Raw genomic sequence first — 25,896 nt, forward strand, 5'->3', positions numbered from 1 at the left:
TGCATTAAAATACACTAATTAGTTGAAATGTGTTACACTCACTTTTTGTTCCAAGTCTTATTACTCTTGGGAAGGTAGGCCTGAGCATGCCAAAGATCAAATGTGCCCTTCAGTCCACAAAACCCAATATCCTCTAGCCTGACAGACAGCAGAATCCCAGTATGATCAGGTTGTCTTGCACCTACAATCTTTCCTAACCAGGAATGTTAAAAGTTAAGCAGGACGTTTTTATTTAAAAGTATGGATTGTGTCACGAGGCCTCCATCTACCAGCATTTGGTGAGCAGCCTCCTACTAAGTGTAGACTAGGGACTAGCCCAATGAAAGATATAATCCCAGAAAGGCTTATTAATGAACTCACTAGTAACTTACTGCTGACAACGTACTCTGGGCATGATATTCCTGCCTAACTCAACATATAAGCAGCAAAGTATGTTACCGTTATTAAACTTTTTAGTATTCAGCCATCAAGAAAGGCCATTGTTACACCTGGTACAGTAACTTTTGTAATTGAGCTCTGAAACCTGATCTCCATGCATCAAGAAAAACTAAATCTCTTTTATAATAGTGGAGAAACATTTCAACACAAATGTAGAATTTGGGAGGCCTACGTGGGTAAAATCTAGGAGGCTCCTTGCTTTTGTCAGCCTCAAAAAGGATTCTGAAATGTTTGTGCCACCTACATCTCATTTTCTGCTCCGTTGGTCTTGTTTTTGCGTTGCTTTTGCTCCGTGGTGGTTGGAGGAGCCTGGGCCATGGCAGGTGGCTTTCGTTTTGCTAACATTTTCCGTTGCCTTTCTATTTCTTCCCTTTGGGAATTTATCCTTTCCTGTTGCCTAAATAAAAGTAGAACATGGACATAATTAGACAACATAAAATAATACTGTATATGCCACAAGGAAGTGGTTGGCCTTCTACATCCTTAGGTAGGTAAATCAGAACAATACATCAGTAAAAATTTAAAAGCTTGGGTTTTGGAAATGTAGCTGGCTATTATGAAATAAGGGACTGAATTCTAAATTCAGTTTCTAAGCAATAATTGAGAGGAACCCCATTTTTAATTTTAAAAGTGTTCATAGTTTCAGACAGTTTTCAAATATGAGGTTAATCTCATTGGAAAAGATTTTTTCAAAAGTTTTGCTTCCTAAAAAACTTTTGGTGATTATGATAGACCCCTTCAAATTGAACAAAAATATAATTTCAGAATTACTCTATCACATAGGAATCTTGAAAAATATGAAATTAACTTTTAATGACTATGATATATTTAATTGCATGTTTCTGACACGCTGCATGAGTTCAACAGGGCTAAAAGTGATTTTTTGCTGATTTTCGTTTGTGTAGGAGATGACCAGGCTGAGCCTGAGGCGCATCATCAGTCTCGAGTCCCTTCGCACCCAGAAGAGATCTAAGTGCAGGCCACCTTGAATTCCACTGACTCTTATCTACCACCTATTTGCTTTGACTGTTAATATCTTGTATAGATTGTTGTACAGAGTATAAGCCTTTATATTCATTTGAACTCCATGGATTTCCTGATTTCCCAAGTGCTTGACATTAATCTGAACTACTACTCTTCACCAACATCTTCATGGATTCTGGAATACCCAAGCCATGGCTTCAGATGCCAGAGCTGCTGCAACAGTGGATGAGCCAGACATATGGTCTATCAGCAGACACCAAGATAGCATAGAAGATGAAATGAGGAATTTTGCAGTGTGTCTTTAACAACTGATACAGCAAGTAAAGATCATGACACAAGGGCTTCCACTGCAACCACAACCACCTGCCCCACCCACCCAGGCACAACTGCCAGTTCCTGCCGTACTCATCCCCAAGACGCCCAGCTGCCTACCACAGAGATTCACCAGAGAGTCTGATGAGAACATTCATAGCCCAGTGCGAAGTATTCATTAACACCTGACCAGGGGAGTTTCTGACAGACAGATTGAGAGTCTCCTTAAACCTGAGTCTTTTAATCAACTCTGCTGTCAGTTGGCACTTTCACTCATCAAAGGAAATGACCCTGTCATGGATAATTTCTCAAACTTCCTCACCAAATTTAGAGAGCATTTTGGAGACCCTATCTGGGTGGAAACTGCCAAATGACGCATCCACCAGCTCTGCCAGGGCAACAACTCTGTGAGAATATACGTTAAAGACTTCAAGCTCCTCGCAGTTCTCAATTGGAACGAGCCAACCTTAACAGCACAATTCAAGAGTGGGCTCAACGTGGCCATAATCACACAACTGATATAACAAGGTATTCCCCCCAGACTACAAGACCTCTATGTAGCCACTATAACAGCTGAGTCTCAACTTGCAGAACTTAGAACACTTTTCAGCAGCCCAGGCAGCTGCTTCCAAAGCTGCCTCCTCCTGGCACTACCCAGATCCTCCCTGTCCCCTTGGACTTGGATGCTGAAGAGCTGATGCAAACAGGTCCCGGGAGCAGAAGAATGGCAATGACGCAGAGAGCTTGTGCTTTGTTTCTATTGTGGAGAGCCTGGCTACATGGTCAAGAATTGCCCTACTAAACCTCCTATAAGTGGCAACAGACAGCCCAGCAATGTCTCCATTACGGTACTCACCGCCTGGATGATAAGCCTCAAGGACAGGGAAATGAGAAATGCCCTCCCCTCCATGAGTTCATGGGGGGGGGGTACCCAAGCACTGAACAGAGCTCAATACTTCCACGGTCAGGTACATTAATAAAATTTGATGCTATCCTAACACTTCCAAGTGGTCAGGAAACCACCATCCCTGTTTTCATAGATTCTGAGGCAACTGCCAACTTCATTAAGCCTAGCCACAGTCCAGAAACTTAAGATCCCCACTGTTCCTCTGAAGTCTCCATTGCCAGTGTTAACTATCATTGGCTGAATTTTAAAAGCAGGCCCCATCACTCATGCTACAGTGCCTTTGCAATTCAATAAATCAGCATCCAGAAACATTAACCCTTTTTGTGGCTGACCACATCGATCTACCACTGGTGCTGGGTACTGCTTGGTTACAATGCAGTGGCATTGGCGGCTCTGAGCCCAGTGGTGGCGGCATTGGCAGGGGGTGAAAATGGGAAGAGCCTGACTGCCGCTACCTCTCTGTTGCCCACCCTGACACAATTTGCACTCTGCTCACCCCTCTAACCACCTATGGCGACTTGTCCCCGTAGTGAGTTGGCCGTGTGGCATTGTCCTGTGGCAACGTGGTGGTGGTGAGTTGACAGTGGCAAGCTGGCAGCAGTGAGTCATCTCATTCTGAGCAAAACAGGTTACAAGAAGGCAGCGGAGGCCCATTGGCGGGAAGGACCACCCATAGCAGTAAGAGACAAGGTTTGGCTCTCTATCAAGTTCTTTGCCACTTCAAGACCTTCCAAGAAGCTTAGACGCTAAACTTGTGGGACCATTCAAAATTCTCTGACAAATCAACCCTGTAGCCTTTTACCTCCAATTACCCTCATCAATGAAGATGCACTCAGTATTTCACTGTTACTCTCCAAAGAAAATCCCCAAACACAATATTTTTTATTTTTATTTTAATCCCATTTATATCCCGCCCTTCTCCAAAGACTCAGGGCGGTTTACAATCTAAGCACAAATCAAATGTGCTTAGCAATAGCCTTCATTCTATGTATATGCCTGCTTATTAGGGCTTTCAGGCCCCCCCAAGCGGCATTATTACAAAGTCAGCTTATTGCCCCCAACAATCTGGGTCCTCATTGAGCCTGGTGGGATGCGAACCTGCACTAATTGCAGGCAGCTGGTGTTACTTAAGGAGGCATTAGCCCACTGCTCCACCAAGGCTCTATAAATATGATCCCAGCAACCCCTCCACCACTAGTCATACTGGAGGGACAACCAGAATACGAGGGGGAAGAAATCCTAGATTCTAGGAAAAGTGGCACAGGCATTCAGTATTTGATTCATTGGAAAGGCTACCCTGTTGCAGATCACTCATGGGAAAACACACAGTATGTTCATGCCCCTGATTTAGTTCAAAAGTTTCACCAGTGCTTCCCTGACAAGCCACGCCCAACCAAGCTCCCAGGGCCCCTGCCCAGTTTCCCCTGAGGAACCTGTCAAGGAAAAGGTTAACCAGCCCCTCTGCATTGCTCTGGGGAAAGGTGGCACACTTGCCTACGATGGGCCTTTAATTCCCAGGAAGGGGAGGGAACCTCTAACAATATTTTTGTGTTAGAGCAACCACCACCTGGCTCACCAGCTCCTTCAGATGAGGGGGAGGCAGATTCCTTTGAAACTGCTTCCCTTCTGCCCTTGCAATGTTCCCATAAGAACTCAGACTTTAAAGACACAATGCAGGAGAGGAAAAGCAGCATAGAAGAACCCATGGAAGAGGAGAGGGGCCAAGGTGGAGGGGTGGGTGATATAGGAGTTGTCCAGGCTGAGCCTGAAGGAGGGGTCAAATGTGTCATTAGTCTCGAGTCCCTATGTGCCCAGAAGTGTGTCAAGGCCAACTCGCTATGCAGTTTCATTCATAGCCAGACAACAGAAAGCAGGAAGGGGGGAGGAATGATTGGAATTTATGGGTGGCTGGGAGGGAATTGAGGAATTCATGTACGCTGTCTGTGGGCTGGGAGAATCTCAACACCTGAAAGTCAAATGATGAGAGCCTTCTGAGCTGAACAAACTGTACTCAAGAAACTACAGAAAGCCCAGCTTTACACCAAGCTGTCTAAGTGCAATTTTTACAAAACCAGCTTAGACTACCTGGGGTACCTCATTTCAAAAGAGGGGGTAGAAATGGACCCCAGCAAAGTGAAGGCAATATTAGAATGGGAACCCCTTCAAACCAGGAGGCAGTTGCAAAGTTTCCTCGGCTTTGCAAACTTCTACCGCCAATTCATCCCTACATTTGCCCAGATAGCCTTGCCGATTACCAACTTGCTGAAAACAGGACGTGTGTGTGTGTGTGTGTGTGTGTGTGTGTGTGTGCGTGTGTGAAACCCAAGCCCGATCAACCTCTGGTCTCTTGGGTGCCAAGCTGCAATCAAGAAGCTAAATTGACTCTGTGCTGAAGAACTGGTCCTAAAACACACCGTCCTAGACAAGCCTTTTGTGATACAGGCAGATGCTAGTGATGTAGCTGTAGACATGGCCTTGCTTCAGAAGAATGCCAAGGGGGAGCTGCAGCCTTGCATCTATATGTCCTGCAAACTTTCTGAAACCGAGAGACGATGGGCTATTTGGGAGAAAGAAGCCTACGTGGTCCAATGGGCCCTCCTAACATGGAGGCAGTTCCTAGAAGGCGGTAAGATTCCATCTGAGGTATGGACAGACCACAAGAACCTGGAAGCATTGAGGGCCCCCTGGAGACTGTCACCTAAGCAAGTCCAGTGGGCTCAATACTTCAAATGTTTCAACTTTACCCTCCGCTACCTACCAGGGGCGGGGGGGGGGGGCGGTGAAATTTCCTTTTGGATGCTCTTTCCCAGATGCCACAGTACAACAGTGCCCGAGAGGAGGTTGTTAACCCCATCATCCTGCCCAGACAGTTCGCAGCACCAGCCCTCAAAAGGCAGCAGAGGGCACCACCGTTGCAACCAGCCAAAGATCTAATGCAACCACTGAGAGATGCTTTGGCAGGCGATGAGTGGTTTCAACAGCATAGAGGCAATCTGTCGTTGAAGGAGGGACTGGCATGGATGGGGAATAAGGTGTATGTCCCAGCTAGCCAGAGGACTCTAAACCTATAGTGGAGTCACGATGCTTAGGCAGTGGGGCATTTTGGATTTGTAAAGACTCCATCTAGTTCATCTTTTTCAAAGATGAAAAAGAATGTAGAGGCTTATGTAGCCAGCTGCCCCATGTGTGCTTTGATGAAACAGTTGCCCGGCAAGACTGCAGGACTATTGCAACCAGTGGCCAACCCCATGAACCCCTGGGAGGAAATCTCTATGGACTTTATTGTGGAGCTGCCAGAAAGCGCTGGGAACACCGTGAAATGGACTATTACTGACTTGTTTTCCAAACAAGTCCAATTTGTGGTGTGCCCCAGGATTCCTTCAGCCTGGTCCTTGGCTAAGCTATTCTTGCAGCATGTATATCGGCTTCATGGGGTCCTGAAGCATATAATCTCGGACCAGGGAATGCAATTCACGTCAAAGTTTTGGAGGGAATTCCTGAGTTTGATAGGCTCCTCCCAGGGACTTAGCTCCGCCCATCATCGTCAAATGAACGGGGCTTGTGAAAGTGCGAACTCAGTCCTGGAGCAATACCTGCTGTTATGTGAATTATCAACAAACCAATTGGACTGAGCTTCTGTTGTTCACAGAAGTGGCCTATAATTACTCAGTGCATAGTAGCACCGGATTTACCCCTTTCTGAGTGGTCACTGTGTTAGAATTCGTGCCTATGCCAGAACTCCCTCAGAAAACACTCTCATCAGCCTCACTGGCCAAGTGTCTGGATACTTTCAAAGTCACATGGGTCACAGTGCATAAGGTGCTAGTAAAAGTGAGGGAAGCATAGAAGAGACAAGTAGACAGGAAGAGGGCATCCCTAAGGGAGTTCAGAGTAGGAGACAAGAGTGTACATGTCCACAAAGTTTTTGAACTTGAGGCAACCCTGCAAAAAGCTGGGACCCAAGTACATAGGACCTTTCCCAACTGTCTGCATCATAAATCCAGTGACAGTGGAATTGGAGCTGCCTAAAAGCCTCTGGCACATCCATCAAGTGTTTCATTGTAGTCTGTTGAAACCTTTCCATAGCTGCTATGAAGCCACCTCCCCCTCCCATCCTAGTGAAGGGAGAGGAACATTTTGAGATCAAGGAAATCCTCGACTCCAGGCACTACAAAAGGAAGTTGCAGTATCTAGTATTATGGAAGGGATACCCTTTAGCAGATGCAGAATGGGTGGTGGCAGAAGATGTTAGGGCATCTAGACTTATTCACAAGTTCCATGCCAAACATCCCACCTGGCCCTGGTAGGATGTCAAAACAGAAAAGTCTATGTAATGTAACCTCATGTACAGTTGCAAGAAAAAGTATGTGGAGTTTTGCATGAATTGGCCATAAAATGCACTCTAAAAGTCATGTAAGTCACAACAATAGAAAATCACAGTCTGCTTAAAATAATACTACACAAACATTAGCTGTTGTCATGTTTTAATTGAACATAAGATGGAAACATTCATAGTGCAGGGTGGAAAAAGTATGTGAACCGCTAGCCTAATGACTTCTCCAAGAGCTAATTGGAGCCAGGAGTGAGTCAACCTTGACTCCAACCAGTGTGATGATATTGGATGTGTTGCTGACAGCTGTCCTGCCCTTTAAAAACACACACCTGTTTTGGGTTTACTGGTCTCAAGAAGCACTGTCTGATGTGAACCATGCCTCGCAGAAAAGAGCTCTCAGAAGACCTACGATCAAGAATTGTTGACTTGCATGAAGCTGGAAAGGGTTACAGAAGTATCTCCAAAAGCCTTGATGTTCATGTGTCCACGGTAAGACAGACTGTCTACAAATGGAGAAAGTTTAGCACTGTTGCTACTCTCCCTAGGCGTGGTCGTCCTGTAAAAATGACTGCAAGAGCACAGCGCATAATGCTTAATGAGGTAAAGAAGAATCCTAGAGTGTCAGCTAAAGACCTACAGAAACCTCTGGCACATGCTAACATTTTTGTTGACACATCTACAATAAGGAAAACATTAAACAAGAATGGAGTACATGGGAGGACACCACGGAGGAAGCCATTGCTGTCCAAAAAAAATATTGCAGCACGTTTGAAGTTTGCAAAAGAGCACCTGGATGTTCCACAGCACTACTGGCAAAATATACTGTGGACAGATGAAACCAAAATTGAGTTGTTTGGGAAAAACTCACAACACTATGTGTGGAGAAAAAAAGGCACAGCACACCAACATCAAAACCTCATCCCCACTGTAAAACATGGCGGAGGGAGCATCATGGTTTGGGGCTGCTTTGCTGCCTCAGGGCCTCGACGGATTGTTGTCATTGATGGGAAAATGAATTCCAGAGTTTATCAGGACATTTTGCAGGAAAACGTACGACCATCTGTCCGCCAACTGAAGCTCCGCAGAGGATGGGTGATGCAACAGGACAATGACCCAAAGCATACAAGTAATTTAACAAAACAATGGCTTCAACAGAACAGAATACACCTTCTGGAGTGGCCCAGTCAGAGTCCTGACCTCAACCCGATTGAAATGCTGTGGCATGACCTTAAGAGAGCGATTCACACCAGACATCCCAAGAATATTGCTACACTGAAACAGTTTTGTGCAGAGGAGTGGTCCAAAATTACTCCAGATCGTTGTGCAGGTCTGATCTGCAACTACAGGAAATGTTTGGTTGAGGTTATTGCTGCCAAAAGAGGGTCAACCAGTTATTAAGTCCAAAGGTTCACATACTTTTTCCACCCTGCACTGTGAATGTTTTCATCTTATGTTCAATTAAAACATGACAACAGCTAATGTTTGTGTAGTTTTATTTTAAGCAGACTGTGTTTTTCTATTGTTGTGACTTACATGACGTTTAGAGTGCATTTTATGGCCAATTCATGCAAAACTCCACGTAATCCCAAAGGGTTCACATACTTTTTCTTGCAACTGTATGTTTGCACTTTTGTAGGACTAATCTTTCTTCTTGTGGGTTGGGCATGTCAAGGCTGACTCACTTTGCACTTTTGCTCTCAGCCAGACAAGAGAAACCAGGGAGGGGGGAGGAATGATTGGAATGTATGGATGGCTGTGAGGGAATTGAGGAATTCATGTGCACCATCTGTGGCCTGGGAGAATCTCAACACCTCAAGGTCGAATGATGACAGCCTTCTGATCTGAGCAGATTGTTTCCCAAAACAAAGAGATTGCATTGGATTGGGGGACACTGGACAATGGGTAGCCTAGAGGGGGAAAGGGGGATTTTAACTATGCAGTTTTTTATGCGAAAAATCAGAACTGGCTTTGCTTTCTATTGTGCATATATGGATCTATCAGTAAAGTTATACTCTTGGTAAAATACTGTCCCAGGAGTTTCTTTTGCTGCATGTGCGAATGGGACGGTTGACATCCAGCCCACCTTTAATTTCATTTACTCTTATCTACCACCAATTTGCTTTGACTATTAGTAGTGCAGATTCTTGCACAGAGCTTAACCTTGCAATAAACCTTTATATTCTAAATATACAAACCTAAATACAATCATTCCTCAGCATCTAGTAGACAAACTGGGCCTTTTGGGCTTTAATACTCCTTTGTGTAACTGAATTCTTGATTTTCTTATTGATAGGCCCCAGTATGTGTGAGTTGGGACTAATATTTCTAACACCATTTTCTTGAGTACAGGTTCTCCTCAGGGCTGTGTCCTACGTCCGCTGTTGTTCACCCTGTTGACCCATGACTGTTGTGCCAGGTTTGCCACCAACCATATTGTGAAGCATGTGGATTATACAACAGTAGTGGGCTTTATTCAAGATGACAATGAGGGTGCTTACCGCAAGGAAGTAGAGGGTTTGGTGAACTGGTGTAACTGGTGTAACAAAAAAAGCCTCATTTTAAATGTAGGAAAAACCAGAGATCACTGCTGATTTCATAAAAGACAGGCACAGCCACACACCTCTGTGTATTAATGATTCACCTGTGGAGGTGGTTAGCAGCATCAAGTTTCTGGGTGTGCAGCTAACAAGTAGACTAGTTTGGTCGCTGAACCGTGAGACACTGGTGAAGCGGGCACAGCAGTGCCTGCACTTTCTGCATTGCAATGTAAAGTACATCTTCCTTCCCCTGTCCTTACCACTTTCTACAGAGGGACAATCGAGAGCATCTTGTCATATTGCATTGCTGTCTGGTTTGGATGCATTACTGCCTCAGACAGGAAGGCAGTGCAGAGTGGTGAAGATGGCAGAAAATATTATTGGTAGTTCACTTCCTTCTATCCAGGACATAGCATTTAAGTGATGCTTGAGCAAGGTTGCAAGATTGTCTAGGATGCTACACATCCTCTTCATGTTCTATTTTCCTTGTTACCTTCTGGAAGGAGGCTTCATGGTAGCTGAAGCAGAACATCCAGATTCAGTCAGTTTTGTTCCATATAGCATCAACCTAGTGAACTCTCTTTTCTGCTTCTGGAGAAAGCAGAACAATATAAAAATACATACTTGATTAGGTTCTGGAAAGCATAGCCATCTGTCCATTGTTCTGTGTAAGAGGCCCCATGGCGGACTGTAGCAAAGTGACCTAATCGCAACCGATCCTGCATACTCTTATCTCGGCAAGCCATCTTTTCCTGTTTTGACTGGAAAGGAAAACATAAAGAATCTGAATGCTTTAGAACATATCCCTATTTACTTATTTAAATTATATGTATGGCCACCCATTTTAAAAATGCAATTCTGGGCAGCTCACAACATTGTAATGTTTTATTTATTTGTATCCCGCTTTTATTATTTTTACAAATAACTCAAGGCTGCGAACATATTCAACATACCTTCCTTCTCCTATTTTCCCCACAACAACCCTGTGAGTTGGGCTGAAAGTGACTGACCCAAGGTCAACCAACTGACTTTCATGGCTAAGGGGGGACTAGAACTCACAGTCTCCTGCTTTCTAGCCTGGTGCCTTAACCACTAGACCAAACTGGTCTCTAATGTTACTCAACCAATCAAAACTGATACCAACATAAACAAAGCAGAGTTTATTCCCAGAGCGCTGGCAGTTTTAGACTTCCATGTAAAAAATATACAGGTTGTCCTTGCTTACCAACCACTTGTTCAACAGTTGTTCAAATTTATGGTGGCATTAAAAAAATAACTTGTGACCAGTCCTCAGAGTTGCAGCTGTTGCAGTGTCCCCACAGTCACGTGATCCCAATTTGGCCACCTGACAACTAGCACACATTTACAGCAGTCACAGTGTCCCACGGTCATGTCATTGCCATTTATGACCTTCACAGCTTCCAACAAGCAAAGTCAATGGGGAGGCTGGCAGGAAGTTGCAAGTCATGGTCATGTGATATTGTACTTAACAACCCACAGGGATTTGTTTAACAATCACAGCCAGAACTGATGAACTGACTTTGTAGGTTGGGAGTGGTCACATAACTTTTCACTTTACCACATCACTTAGTGACAGAATTGCTGATTCCAGTTGTGGTTGGTAAGTGAGGACTACCTGTATACTATAACTGGCTCCCTGTAAGAAACAGGAAAGGATGCATGCAAGCTATTAGTTTTCCTGCAACATATTCCCAGAACTCTTAATCTCTCAAACATATCCATAAGAAATTTATCAGGGTACTGAACAGTAGAAAATATCCCTCACCAATCCATACTGCTTCCTGAAGAAATACAGGTCATTTGGATGGTAGCTCAACCAGCTCTTTTTATGTTACAAATGTCATACCTATATATATTTTGATGGGGAATATTTGTTCTGAAAGCTTATTTAACTAGAAAAATCTGGAATTGAGTATGTTTTAAAGAAACACAATTTTTCAATTGTTCAATAAACTTGTTTGCAAACTGCTGTTTCTTGCTTACAATAGAAGTACTATTTCTCGGATTTTTTAAAACAGGTCATAATATATTAAGACTTTAGATTAAAAGTCAATAGTTTGACTTTTAATTAGTTCAATAAACTACACAGGTAGTTCTCAACTTATGACAATTGAGCCCAACATTTCTGTTGCTAAATGAGACATAAGTTTGAAGCCTTATTTGTAAAAATAATAAAGGTGGGATACAAATATATAAATATATCAGATTTTTTAGAAATGTACTACAGTTCTGTGTTACCCTTTCTCTGGAAGAATGTACTTGACTATCTTTCTCAGCCTACAACATTTTAAAAGAGCCTTGGTGGAGCAGTGGGCTAATGCCTCCTTAAGGAACACCAGCTGCCTGCAATTAGTGCAGGTTCGCATCCCACCAGGCTCAAGGTTGACTCAGCCTTCCATCCTTCCGAGGTAGGTAAAATGAGGACCCAGATTGTTGGGGGCAATTAAGCTGACTTTGTAATAATGCCGCTTGGGGTGTGTGTGTGAGAGCCCTAATAAGCAGGCATGTACATAGAATGAAGGCTACTGCTAAGTTTGTAAGCCGCCCTGAGTCTTCGGAGAAGGGCGGGATATAAATGGAATAAATAATAATAATAATAATAATAATAATAATAATAATAATAATAATAATAATAATAATAATAATAATAATATTTGAGCTGTATTAATCTGCAGTCTCCCAAAGGTAGCATGCCTGGTCCAACTCTACTTTATTTTAAACATTTATTATTAATACTTGGACTTGGGCATTTGAAGGATACCAGCTACCCTAGGAACAGATTATCTCTTAAATAAACTGCTTTAAATGGTCATATTCCTGTTACTTTACTGTTGAATTTTATGGGAATTCGTTTTATTATTAATTATATTATGCTTTGTACAGTGTTATGGACTCCTGAGGAAGAACAACATAAAGTGATATTATGATGTATATACAGGTACCCCTTGACTTACGACTGGTTGCTTAGCAACCATTTCAAGTTATAACGGACCTTCCTGGGGGTACTTACAACCTGGTTCCAAAGTTCCAACAGCCCCCCCCCCCGGTCACATAACTGCATGTCAGGCACTTGGCAACTGGTCTGAATTTATAGCCATTTGCATTGTCCTGTGGTAACAGGATGTTGTAAAACTTTTTTCCCAAAAATCAGCTTTTACTTCTGGCCCATGGTGAACCATTGGTTTGATTAACAACCGGCGCAAAAGGGTCCTAAGGGCAGGCTCCATTACGGTTGTAAGTTGAGGACTACCTGTATTCCATACAATAAATTACATAAATATTTTAAATAACAAAAAATGTAACTCACTAATTTGTTCAGTGCAATGATATTTATTTTTATTTATCATATTTAAAAACCACCCATCTCCCTCAGAGAGGGACTCTGGGTGTACAATAAAATATTAAAGGCATAAAAACAGTATATAAAATTTAAAAAGAGGAAAGGAATGTTAAAATTAATGTGGGGAAGGGTTTTCAGGGCACCAACTAACCCAGTTTTGTGCTCATGTGCACACCCTAAGCAAGGGCACACAGTCATGGTTTTACACCTTTCCTGAATGCCAGGAGAATGGGGGCCTGCCTAACCTCCGGGGTGGGGAGTGTTCTCCACAGAGCAGGGGCAACAGCAGAGAAGGCTCTCTTCCTGGACCCTGTCAGTTGGAATTCTTTAGCTGACTGGGTCTGCAACATACCTTCCCTGCCTGATCGGGTGGGACGGGCTGATGTAACGGGACAAAGATGGTTCTGTAGGTATCCTGGCCCCATGCCATGCAGTGCTTTAAATGTCATAACCAACACCTTGAATTGGATCCAAAAGCAGACTGGCACCCAATACAGCTTGCACAGCACAGGAGTTACATGTACCGTTCTTTGGGCGCCCAAGATAGCCCATGTGGCCTCAAAGAGCCTTGGTGGAGCAGTGGGCTAATGCCTCCTTAAGTAACACCAGCTGCCTGCAATTAGTGCAGGTTCGCATCCCACCAGACTCAGCCTTCCATCCTTCCGAGGTAGGTAAAATGAGGACCCAGATTGTTGGGGGCAATTAAGCTGACTTTGTAATAATGCCGCTTGGGTGTGTGTGTGAAAGCCCTAATAAGCAGGCATATACATAGAATGAAGGCTACTGCTAAGCTTGTAAGCCGCCCTGAGTCTTTGGAGAAGGGCGGGATATAAATGGAATTAAAATAAAAAATAAATAAATTTTGTACCAGCTGAAGCTCCCAGATACTTTCCAAGGGTAGCTCCACATAGAGCGCATTGTAATAATATAAATGGGAGATGACCAGGGCATGAATGACTGAGCGGAGAGCCTCCTAATCCAGGAAAGGGCATAACTGGTGCACAACATGAAGTTGAGCAAAGACTGCTCCTCTTTGAACAGGAGCCATGACTCTAGAAGGACCCCCAGATTATGCACTGGGGCTTTCTGCGGTAGTGCAATCCCACCCATGACCAAAGTTGATAAAATCCCAGATGCAAAGGTGCCCCTTACACACAGCCACGCCATCTTAGCCAGGGTTCAGTTGAAGTCTGTTCTCCCCCATCCAGGCCCCCACAGCCTCTAGGCACTGCAAAAGAATGTCCATGGCATCAGTCACTTTACCCGGGATGGAGATGTACAACTGGGCATCATCAGCATACTGGTGATATCTCATCCCATAGTGACGGATGATCTCACTCAACTCAGCAGTTTCATGTAGATGTTTAAAAGGAGCAGAGAAAGCATTGAGCTCTGCAGCACCCCACAAAGCAGGGGCCATGACCTGGACCTCTCACTCCTGATCAACACTAATTGGGACTGACTCCTGCCCAAAGAGCATGTGGCAATTGCAGCTAGAACAGCCTTTGCATGACTTCGGGTTGTACAACAGTTGCAGTCTTTCCTGGATCACGAGTCCCTACGCTCAGTCATTCAAGTCCTGGTCATCTCACAACTGGACTACTGAAATGTGCTCTACATGAGACTACCCTTGAAGAGCAATTGGAGGCTTCAATTGGTGCAGAGTGTGGCAGCATGGGCAGTTCTTGGGTCCCTAGGGTGACCTATGTTACACTACTGCTCTGTGAGCTGCGTTTTGCTTCTGGGTGCAATTCAAGGTGTTGGTTATTACCTATAAAGCCCTACATGGCAAGGGTCCAGGTTACTTGAGGAAACATCTCACCCCCTATGGGACTGGCCCACCCCACCCATGCCAGCAGAGGCGGCATGCTGTGGATCCCATCAGTCAAGGAATTCCAGCTGACGGAGTCCAGGAGAAGAGCCTTCTCTGCTATGGCCCCAGCCGTTTGGAACATCTTGCCCCTGAGGTGAGATTGGTTCCATCATGACCTTCTGCAAGAGCCTGAAGATCTGGCTCTGCCAGTTGTCTTGGGGACCTAATGGGGGAGCACCACACTGGAGGGGGTTGATCGACTAATAACAGCTCCCACCTTCCCCCCCCCCCGGTACATTCTGCTCCTTTCCTCCCCATCTTTTAGTCTTAGTTATATAATCTGTATTTTCATTGTGATTTTATATATTGGTATATATATATTTATGGTTTTGTTTTGATGTTTGTAAGCCACCCAGAGTCTCCTTGCAGAGAGATGGGCGGCAAACAAATTTAATAAACAAACAAACAAACTCCAGCCACGTTGGAGGTCAGCCCCAGGGACAGCAAGTTGAAGTCTCCCACCACCATAAGTGTGGGGAACTCCACCACCAACCCTGAGACAGCTTCCAGCAGCTCAGGCAGAGAAGTTGTTATGCAGAAGGGATGCTGGTACAATAGCAACAATTCAAACTGCTTCTGTGAGCCTAACTTCAGGAACAAGGTCTCACAACCGGCAACTTGTAGAACAGAGCCCCTGATGGCTACCAGAGATTCCCAGATGACAACTGCTACCCTTCCTCCCCTGCCTTGGGTTCTTGGATGGTGCCAGACCCTAAACCCAGCTGGGCATATTTCAGAGAGGGCAACCTCTTCCCCCTCTGATCCCACAATATTATTATATACACAACAATGTGAAATCGCAGCTGCTAGTTCTTTAGCTGATGTTGGTCTTCATACACACTAAGTTCTTCCCAAGAACCTAGGATGTTATAATGTATTGGTGCAGTATATGTGTGAATCCAAGCAGTATGGCTTTTTGTAATTGACAGATGGAAAATGCTGTCAACATGCAGATTTTCTAAGTCATTGCAAGAGTTTTTGGTGTCAGTGAAGTGAGTGTGCCGAAAATCACTAGGATCACCACAGTCAATTTATGCCATAATCTTTTAACATTGATTTTCAGATCTTAATACTTTGTGATCTTCTCTAATTCTTTGTCTTCTATTCTACTTCACACTTTCATCTTTTAAACCACAGTTAAATCTGGTGTGTTATATGAGGCAAGACATTATCAGTTTGTATTTGAAAATTCCACAATATAACCTACTAATTTTCAACTACTTTTTCAACTCTTATGTTCCAAAATTAGGCTTTCAGTTTAACACTCCAGTTGTAAGCCACTGTGAGGTTTTATCTTTATCCACTTTCCCCTCAATCATTTGCAAAAAATTGATCATGTAATGGTTTTCCTTGCCAACATTCTGTTTGTATTTTTATTGCATTATTTCAATATTCATGTTTTGTTTCTTGTACATTCAGTAAGTTCCAATTTTTATCTTGCATCAATGCTTATTCTTGACTTTTACATAATTGGCGGATATACTCTATCAATATCACTATGGGGATGTAATGCATAGTGAATAGTCATCAGGGTTTTTTTGTATTGCAGTCCAAACTGTCCACTTCAGCTTGTGTCCAGTTAATTATTCCAGTAGATATTGTATCACAGGTATGACACAGGTGTTCATGCCTTTGATTGTGTTTCCACCGTTCAATTTTGTCTTTGGTGATTTTTTTTACTCTTTGGATGTATTCTTTACTAATCACATTTTAACTTGTCCATGCTTGGTGTTATCCAACTGTAAAATGACCAGATATTTTTAGGCTTCATCCTGGTGGTTCCCGATGGTTTGACCATTCAACATTTCAATTCCATTACTATTTGTGATTTTACCCCAATTTCTGCTGTAGCACTCTTCTCTAGGCCAAATTCCAACTGCAATATCAGTGCTAAAAATTCTTACAGTATTTAGCAATAACTGGATTTTGATTTCTGATTTTTGATAGTTTCAGATCATCCATATAAAGCAAGTGTGAAATTTTATTAGCATTTTTTGCTGTTTGATAGTCAAGATTTACAAGCGGTGAGGCGCTCCGACTCTCTGCTTTCGCCCCGAGGTCCCGGGAGCGAGGATGTGCAGCCACCTGAGCTCCGGCTGGTGTACTTGAATGCCAGGTCCGTTGTCAACAAGGCTCCTCTCATCCGGGATCTGGTTGAGGGTGAGCATGCGGACTTGGCTTGCATCACGGAGACTTGGTTGGGCCCAGAGGGTGGTATCCCCCTGGTTGATCTTTGCCCACCAGGTTTCCGGGTGCTGCACCGGCCTTGGGCTCAGGGTAGGGGCGGGGGAGTGGCGGTGGTTATGAGGGAGACCTTGTGTCCGCAGGAGGCCACCGTTCTCCAGATAGTCGGGTGTGAATCTCTCCTCCTGAGATGTGGTCCTAGGGCGCAGTTGGGCTTGCTGCTGGTGTACTTTTCGCCTAGTCGCACGGCAGCAGCCCTGCCTGAGCTTCTCGATATCCTCTCAGGGCTGGTGATTGAGTTCCCCAAACTTATGGTTTTGGGTGACTTCAATCTACCATCCCTGGGAGGATCATCTGAGTTAGCTCGGGAATTCATGGCTTCCATGACGGCCATGGACCTGACGCAAGTAATTCATGGGCCGACTCATATGGGAGGCCACACCCTTGATTTGGTTTTTCTATCTGGACGGTGGTTAGATGATCTTGGTGGGGGCTCTCCAATTGTTATGCCCCTGTCATGGACCGATCATCATCTCCTGCGACTGGTCTTCCGTTTTGCCAATCCCCGCCGTGGGTGTGTGGAGCCAACTAGATGGTTCCGCCCCAAGCGCTTAATGGACCCTGAGAGGTTCCAGGCAGCGCTGGGGTCCCCACCTGCCTCCTTTGCTCACAGCTCGGCGGATGCCTTAGTGGAAGCCTGGGAAAGGGCAGCCACGGAGGCACTTGACCGGGTTGTACCCTTGCGGCCCCTGACCCGGTGCAGATCCCAGCGGGCTCCATGGTTTTCCGCGGAGCTCCGGGAGATGAAGCATCGGAGACGGGGCCTAGAGAGCTGTTGGAGATCCAGCCGATCCGAATCCGACCGATTGCGACTAAGAACCTGTATTAGGTCTTATCTCGTAGCGATAAGGGTGGCGAGGTCTAATTACTTTGCTACCCTTATCGCGTCCGCAGATAATCGCCCGGCCGCTCTGTTTAGGGTGACCCGCTCCCTCCTTAATCAGGAGGTGAGGGAGGAACCTTGCAGGGTTGTGCCGAGGAGTTTAGTCAACATCTGTCGGATAAAATCGCTCGGATTCGGACCGGTTTGGACTCCGACTGGGCAGAGTCTGACGATCAGGACACGGGCGGTCTTGTCGATGTTATCTGGGAGGAGTTCGATCCTGTGACTCCGGAGGAAGTGGACAGGATTATGGGGAGGCTGAGCTCCACCACATGTTTATTGGACCCGTGCCCTTCCTGGGTGGTTTATGCGGCTCGGGAGGGGAAACGAGGCTGGTTCCCGGCGGTTATATCTTCCTCTTTGAGAGAGGGTAGTTTCCCCGCCGTCTTGAAGGAGGCGGTGGTGAGACCTCTCCTCAAGAAGCCTGCCTTGGACCCAGCTGTGTTGAATAACTTTCGTCCGGTCTCCAACCTTCACTTTCTTGCGAAGGTTGTTGAGAGTGTGGTGGCGCATCAGCTTCCTCTGGTTCTGGATGAAGCGGATTATCTAGACCCTCACCAATCGGGTTTCAGGCCCGGGTACAGCACAGAGACGGCATTGGTCGCTCTGGTGAATGATTTCTGGAGGGCTCGGGACAGGGGATATTCCTCTGTCCTAGTCCTATTAGACCTCTCAGCGGCTTTCGATACCATCGACCATGGTATCCTGCTGCGGCGTCTCAGGGGATTGGGAGTGGGAGGCACAGTTCTTCAGTGGTTCTCCTCCTATCTCCTGGGACGTTCTCAGTCAGTGTGGGCAGGGGGGCAGAGGTCGACCTCGAGGCCTCTCGCTTGTGGAGTTCCTCAGGGGTCGGTCCTCTCGCCTCTCCTGTTCAACATCTACATGAAACCGCTGGGTGAGATCATTCGTGGCTTTGGAGTTGGGTATCATCAGTATGCTGATGATACCCAGCTTTTTATTTTGACCCCAAACCACCCCAGTGATGCCCTCGACGTGATGTCCTGTTGCCTGGAGGCGGTTCAGGTCTGGATGGGGAGGAACAGGCTTCGACTCAACCCTGACAAGACTGAGTGGCTGTGCGTATCGGCATCTCGGGATATTTAGAATATTCCATCTCTTTCTATGGGGGGGTGAGTTATTACCCCCCATAGATAGGGCCCGCAACTTGGGAGTCCTCCTAGATTCACAGCTTTCTTTAGAAGACCATATAGTAACTGTGACTAGGGGAGCCTTCGCCCAGGTTCGCCTGGTGCGCCAGTTGCGACCCTATCTAGACCGGGATGCCCTGCGTACGGTCACTGATGCGCTCGTGACCTCTCGTTTAGACTACTGCAATGCTCTCTACATGGGGCTGCCCTTCAGGACCACTCGGAGTCTCCAACTGGTACAGAATGCAGCCGCGAGAGTCGTGTTGGGAGTCTCCCGATACTCCCATGTTACACCTCTGCTCCGTGAGCTGCATTGGCTCCCAGTTGTCTTCCGGGTGAGATTCAAGGTGCTGGTGATGGTCTTTAAAGCCCTACATTGCATGGGTCCGGCATACCTTAGGGATCACCTGCTGCCGGCATCAACTTCCCTCCTCCCTGTGCGCTCCCACAGAGAGGGCCTCCTCAGGGTGCCACCGGTCAGAGAATGTCGTCTGGTGGCCCCCAGGGGGAGGTCCTTCTCTGTGGGCGCGCCGGATTTGTGGAACCGTTTGCCGGTTGAGCTCCGGATGGTGCCCGACCTTCGCTCCTTCCGACGCGATCTGAAGACCTACTTGTTCGAACAAGCCGGCCTGGCCTGATGGGTGATGGGTTTGGATTTTAATATTGTTTTAATGTATTTTAACCTATTGTTGTTAGTTTCTGGGCACCTTGTTTAATCTCTTTTAATATTTGTATTCTTGTATTTTTATATGTTTGCCCTGTTCACCGCCCTGAGTCCTTCGGGAGAAGGGCGGTATACAAATAAAATTATTATTATTATTATTATTATTATTATTATTATTATTATTATTATTATTATTATTATTATTATTATTATTATTTGTTTTCTTCAAAATCACTGAAAGCTGGAACACAGCAATGACAAATAATAAAGGAGTCACTCTGGAAGATGCCTCTCCTAATTCATTTCCAGCCACCAATTTTGTTCTCTACTGCTTATTTTTTTCTATACACATTCTACAGGTAGTCCTTGACTTACAACCACAATTGAGACCAAAATTGCCATTGCTAAGCAAGACAGTTAAGTGAGTTTTGCCCCATTTTACGACCTTTCTTGCCACAGTTGTTAAATGAATCATTTCAGTTGTTAAGTTAGTAACACAGTTGTAAAATGAATATGGGTTCCCTATTGACTTTGCTTGTCAGATGGTCGCAAAAGGTGATCACATGACCCCAGGACAATGCAACCGTTATAAATATGAGCCAGGTGCCAAGTTTCCAAAGTTTGATCATGTGACCATGGGGATTCTGCAATGGTAGTAAGTGTGAAAAACAGTCATAAGTCACTTTTTTCAGTGCTGTTGTAACTTCAAACTGTCACCAAACAAATGGTTGTAAGTTGAGGACTACACCAGTTATATTCAAACATTTAATGATCCAACTATGTGGTCTATTATTTTTGTTATTACTACAGTAATTATCTGAAACAATTAAGGGTACCCAATTATGCAGGGTATGGGAATATAACATTCAAAACAAATTGAGCTGGTTATAACTCACCTTTTCTATAAGTAGCTTCTTGCTCATTGTTACACACCTATTTAACCGTTCTTTGTACTTCTCAAGCACTTTCTGTTGTTCATCGACCTGTCGTCTTAAGTCACAGTTTGCCTGAAAATAATAATACAAAGCAGGTGAACAAAACAGAAACTATTCACCATTAGTTACAATTCCATATCTTGTACTGATGAGGAAAAAAAATTAAAGCTATCAGAGTTACCAAATGCAACAAAAAGCATACTCATGCACACAAGCAATAAATTTGGATTTACCATTTACTTCAGTTGTTTGAATCTCAAGGAGGAGATTTATACCTCCTAGAGCAGGGCTTTTCAACCTTTTCACCCATTGTACCACTTTTAGACTATGGCAACATCCGAGCACCACCAGTCACCTAGCAAGGTGTCAAAAACTTGAAGACCAAAAAAAAAAAAAAAACGGAAAAAAGTGATGAAGTACAGGTAGTCCTCGACTTACAACAGTTCGCTTAACTGTTCGAAGTTACAATGGCACTGAAAAAAGTGCCCCCCAAGCCACAGCCAAGCAAGACACCTGCCTGCCCGCCTGCCCGACAGCCCTCTTCCTCCTGTCCAAGGTTTTCATTGTTGTGAGCATTTCTGTTGACGATTGGCTTTGGGGGTGGGGTGGGGTGGGGTGTGGTGTTTGGTTTTTATTTCCCTCCCTCTGCTGGGTGGTTGCAGCAGGTTTTGGTCACTTCACATGACCCTGGGACACTGTGACCGTCATAAATATGAATCAGTTGCCAAGCATCTGAATGTAAATCACAAGACCCTGGAGATGCTGCAACATTCCAGCTGATCGGCGCTTCTTCTGGGCTCAGCAGAAGCACCAGGATCAGGTCTGAGCTCCAGCTGCAGCCTGGCGCTGTTCCTGGTGCTTCCGCTGAGCCCTGACAGCCCTGTAGCTTCAGCCGTCTCTCTCTCAGGCTTGTACAATGCTGCCACCGGTTCAGCCCATTCCCCTGCCCCGCTACCATTTTTCTAGGATGTCATGTACCACCTGCCAGGTGCCAATGTACCACAGGTGGTACCCGTACCACTGGTTGAAAAGCCCTGTTCTAGAGCAAGTAGGAAAGGTCCATTTTGTAATTGCCTCTCCAGACTGAAGAGCCATCTTGGCTCCCATCCTGGACTGGAGAATCAATACAGCCTCTCAACCCAGCACTATTATTTCCTTTAGATAGATTTATATTTAACAACTATAAACTCTAAAAGAAACCAGAAGACATACATTTAAAAACCATTACTGGCAACACTGAAGGAAAAAATACCCAAGATAAATATCCAGATCAGCCCATAATGCCTTGTTAATATTCCTCTTCCATAGCAATAGCATAACTGCTTAGACTTTTAAGACTGAAGCACTTAAATCAGAGAAATAAAAATATAGCACCCCTCCCCATTTTAAAATCTGATTCTAGAAGAGGAGTGGTGGGTTTACATGCTTTTTGTGAGGTTCAGAGAACAGTTTTAGATGCTACTAGACAACATATAACCTGTTGGGCCATTTCAGAGATAGTTCCCTACCTATACAGAGGAACAGAATGACCAAGAGCAAAAAAGCAGTGGAGGCGACTTTCCACTTCCTGCTGGTTTGACTGCAGCTGACCACCCTCTGACAGCCAACGGTAGGACTTGTCTACCTGGCCTCTGAAGGGCTAGGGTGGGACCTGTCTATTGAACCTATGGATGGCAATGTGGTGGCATGGCACTGCAGCAGCAATGAAGCAGCCACAAATTTGTCAAATTTCAATACCATGGGAATCGTGGGTCTCAGATTTTGGATGCATTCTGTAACTTAGCTCATTTGAGGTACCTTGGTTCAAAAAATTGTTGGTCTATGATGCATTGTTTCACCCAATTCAAGGTTATAGTCAAAGAGACATGAGTGTTTTATAGTATATAGAAATCCAAAATTTCCACATTTTCTTGAGCATCACAGACAGTATTTTATATTTTGGGGTATATCAGAACAGTAGACCAAAGAGATGCCTACCAAAGATCAGTATTTCTGCTTTAGTGTTCTTTGCAGGAAGTAAGCCAAATGTTACTGCTGAACTTAATTTACCAATTTTATACAGACTACAAAAAGTGTGCATTTCTGAAGTAAATGTTGACTTCACATACCAAAACCACTTTTGATCAGGAAAATTATCTCAAAAGCCTCCTCCCCTAAGATGGCTGCTGAACAGTAGGAACTTTTCTTTCTCTTGCCAACGATCTGCTGATTTTGCTGCCAAAGCTGGTTCTTTGGCAGTGCTGCTCCCTGGATTTGAATGGGAGCACTTAGGAATAACCCAAGACGGCTTTCCGACAGTCATGGACCCACCCGGAAAGAGGAATCTTGAAGATTGCAGTTCCCTGTGAGAGTAGTCAAAAAGTCACCAGTCACCTATCTTTCCTCTTGGCAGTTCGTTTTCCTAAGGATGCCTGGGTTTTAACTTCACTTTTTGAAGCTTCTGTTTCACTTTGCTCTTTATCTTTAAAAGTTGACCGGCTGATTGAATGCTCATCTATTTTAACCCCCTGCTGGACTTTGCCTGTTTTTTTTTCCTTTTGTTTTTGTTGTTGTTCTGAATAACTTTTGCTTTTCCGTAAAAAAAACACGGCATGTTCCTGGGTGGTGAAAGTGTTTTCACTTGATTTATAGCTATACTGGACTCTCACCACAGGGATTTTGCATTGTATTAATTTGCAAAACTTCAGAGTTTTTTTTTTAAATTTTCTTTAATTTTGAATCAAAATATCCACAAAATATCTTTTCTGCTTCACTATTTTTTTTTACTCTGAGAAATATTACTTCAATGTTCTCTGTTTTCTGTGCTCTCTTATCTACCATTGCTAAGTTACTCAGAGCAACAATGTATTAGATTACAGACAAGCAAATGTGGCTGGCATCTGAAAAAAGACCATTTGGCAATATACAATCCCTAGTTGAAAGCTTTTTTAAAAAGTTTGATGTAATGATAACGCTTGAGAAAAATATTCAGATACAAGTAACTGTAGATAAATCAGATTCACGAAAGGAATTTGATTTGAAAGCAGAAGATTCGGTGAGACTGAAAGACATATGGATCTTACACACTTAGAACTGAGTGGATTGCATATGCCTTCCTGAAGTTCAAGCCTGCATTCCTTTACAACAGAACACTGAGTGGAGAAATGATAAATTGGTTTCCCCTAAGAGGACTGAAGAAGATTAGGGAATGGATTTATCATACTTAACTGGAAAACAACTTCATTTGGACTCTCTTGGGAAGATAGATAAAATTTGGAGAATGGCCTTAGTATATTTAACCAGACAACAATTGATTAGAGTTGGTGTTAAGAAACAAATGTGGCTATTTGATCCAGGACCAATCAGTATTAACTGTTGGGACAATTTGGGATAGATAAGAAGCTGTGGTAAACGTTCTATGACTTGATTACAGTAACAGTTTGTTAACAGAGGGTTTTGAAAATTTAATCTTGGTTTTTTTATTGTTGTTTTACCTGTTAACTAGTTTGTCATTAATATAGTAGATAGATGACAGGTTAATCATCTGCAAATAGAATTACTAGTTTAAAAAATTTGGGGATCTGTTTCACGAGGGGTGGGAAATGAATATTGTTGTAATGTATTTATCAGTATTAAACTGGGGGGATAATATGTGTATATGTTTTAGTGTTTTTTAATATAATTTATTGATTTTTTTAACATAAACACCTTAATATTTGGTAAACAGTATGTTGTCTGGGGTTATATTTGCAAAGTAATCACTAACAATCAGTTTCTATATTCCAAAGTCCACATAATAGCTTTGCTTGATTTTTCTCTTCTTCCAATAATATTCTCTTTGCCAACTTTGAATTGATACAATTCTTATTAGATTGATAGGTAACAATTAAATATAAAGATTTTTCTAAATTTCTACGAATAAGAATCACATCAATATCATGCTTCTTTTCTATCTGGTCATCTTGGCTGCCTCATCATAAATCCTGCTTACAATTCTTATTTAAATTTGTTTTCCCTACAATGTTCAAAACATTCTTACTGGTTAAGGTTTTCTCAAGCTTAATAACATTTAAGTATTTAAATCTATTTTCCTTGTACAGGTCATCCCAACACTTTTACATTTCTCATGTCTTAAAAAGTAAAAAAAAGAAAAAATAGGAGAAAAAAGAGAGAAAAGAATAAGAAAATAATATACTACTTAAAATACATATCCCTCTAAACTAATATACAATTTCCAAAAATTTTCTGTTTTTACCCATAATTAAACATGTTTAATCTTTAGATGTTCCATTGAATAAATCCAATCATCTAATCTTTTAACTCTATTCAAAACATTTTTTAAAATTATCCGTTGGAATTTTCTTAAAGTCAATTACATTTAAATATCTAAAACATTTCCTTTATATTGACCATCCCAAACATTTTTATATTTCTCATATCAAAAACCAAAGTAAAAACAAAAGAGAAAAGAAAGAATACTATATTACTTGGGGGGTTCATCCCTCTTAAGCTAAAATCTTTATATTTCTTCAACCATATTCAAACAAGTGTTTAATTTTTAAATATTCCCTCTGATACATCCCATCATCTATAGTAATTCCTCAATTCTCACTTTAGCCATCTTCTTTTGCCAAACATCTTTCCCAATCAATATATTCCGTTGAATCAAAGAGTCTTTCTATAATCCTGCAAATGTTGCTGTAGATAGAAGAGGCAAATCAAGCAACATGTTTTTATAAAAAGATTTTGCCCCTTCATATTCATTGAAGATCCTGTCTTTTCTTTCTCTCTTAGTTTCTCTCATCATCCCTTGTCTCCCCATTTCTTGTGGTACTCCCGACAGCTCTGCAATCCATTTTGTCAAATCTTTTTTCTTATCCTCAGATTTATTTTGTGGTCTTAGAGTACAAATTATCTTTTCCATGCCCAATGTTTCTTGTAAGTCCTTTTGCACTTGAGTCAAGTCATACTTCCTTATATTATTAGGTTCCATCTTTAAATCTCTTTCCTCTAATTTATATTCAGTTATCTGCTTTATCTGCTCCCTCTTCATTATTATCCTCTGAGAGTTCTTTTGCCATGAAGTCAAATTGGAGATGGGTTCATTTATACTTTCAAAATTATTTTTAATTTCCTCGTGGTTTAAGATCATTGTTTGAATTAGTTGCAACATCTCATACATCTCCTCCTGGAAAGTATTTGTTGTTTTTTTATACATTCTTTCTGCAGATCTTTGATTTTCCATAATAGCCAAAAATCAAGGTTTTCCTTTCTCTGCAAACAGCTTTAGAGTCACAG

General features: G+C 43.3%; 1 protein-coding gene across 1 annotated transcript in view; it reads right to left on the minus strand.

Annotated features, from left to right (window-relative positions):
- Nucleotides 1–25,896, minus strand: part of LOC310648260 (serine/threonine-protein kinase tousled-like 2) — a 294,352-nt gene that overhangs the window by 160,176 nt on the left and 108,280 nt on the right. Inside the window, exons 9-11 of the mRNA XM_083376011.1 lie at nt 20,581–20,691; nt 10,136–10,272; nt 683–835 (exon numbers count right to left, since the gene is read on the minus strand). Coding sequence (XP_083232137.1) covers nt 683–835; nt 10,136–10,272; nt 20,581–20,691 — 401 coding nt within the window. The remainder of the gene's footprint in view (nt 1–682; nt 836–10,135; nt 10,273–20,580; nt 20,692–25,896) is intronic.

The sequence above is a fragment of the Vipera ursinii genome (assembly GCF_947247035.1).
Source record: "Vipera ursinii genome assembly, chromosome: W".
NCBI lineage: Eukaryota > Metazoa > Chordata > Lepidosauria > Squamata > Viperidae > Vipera > Vipera ursinii.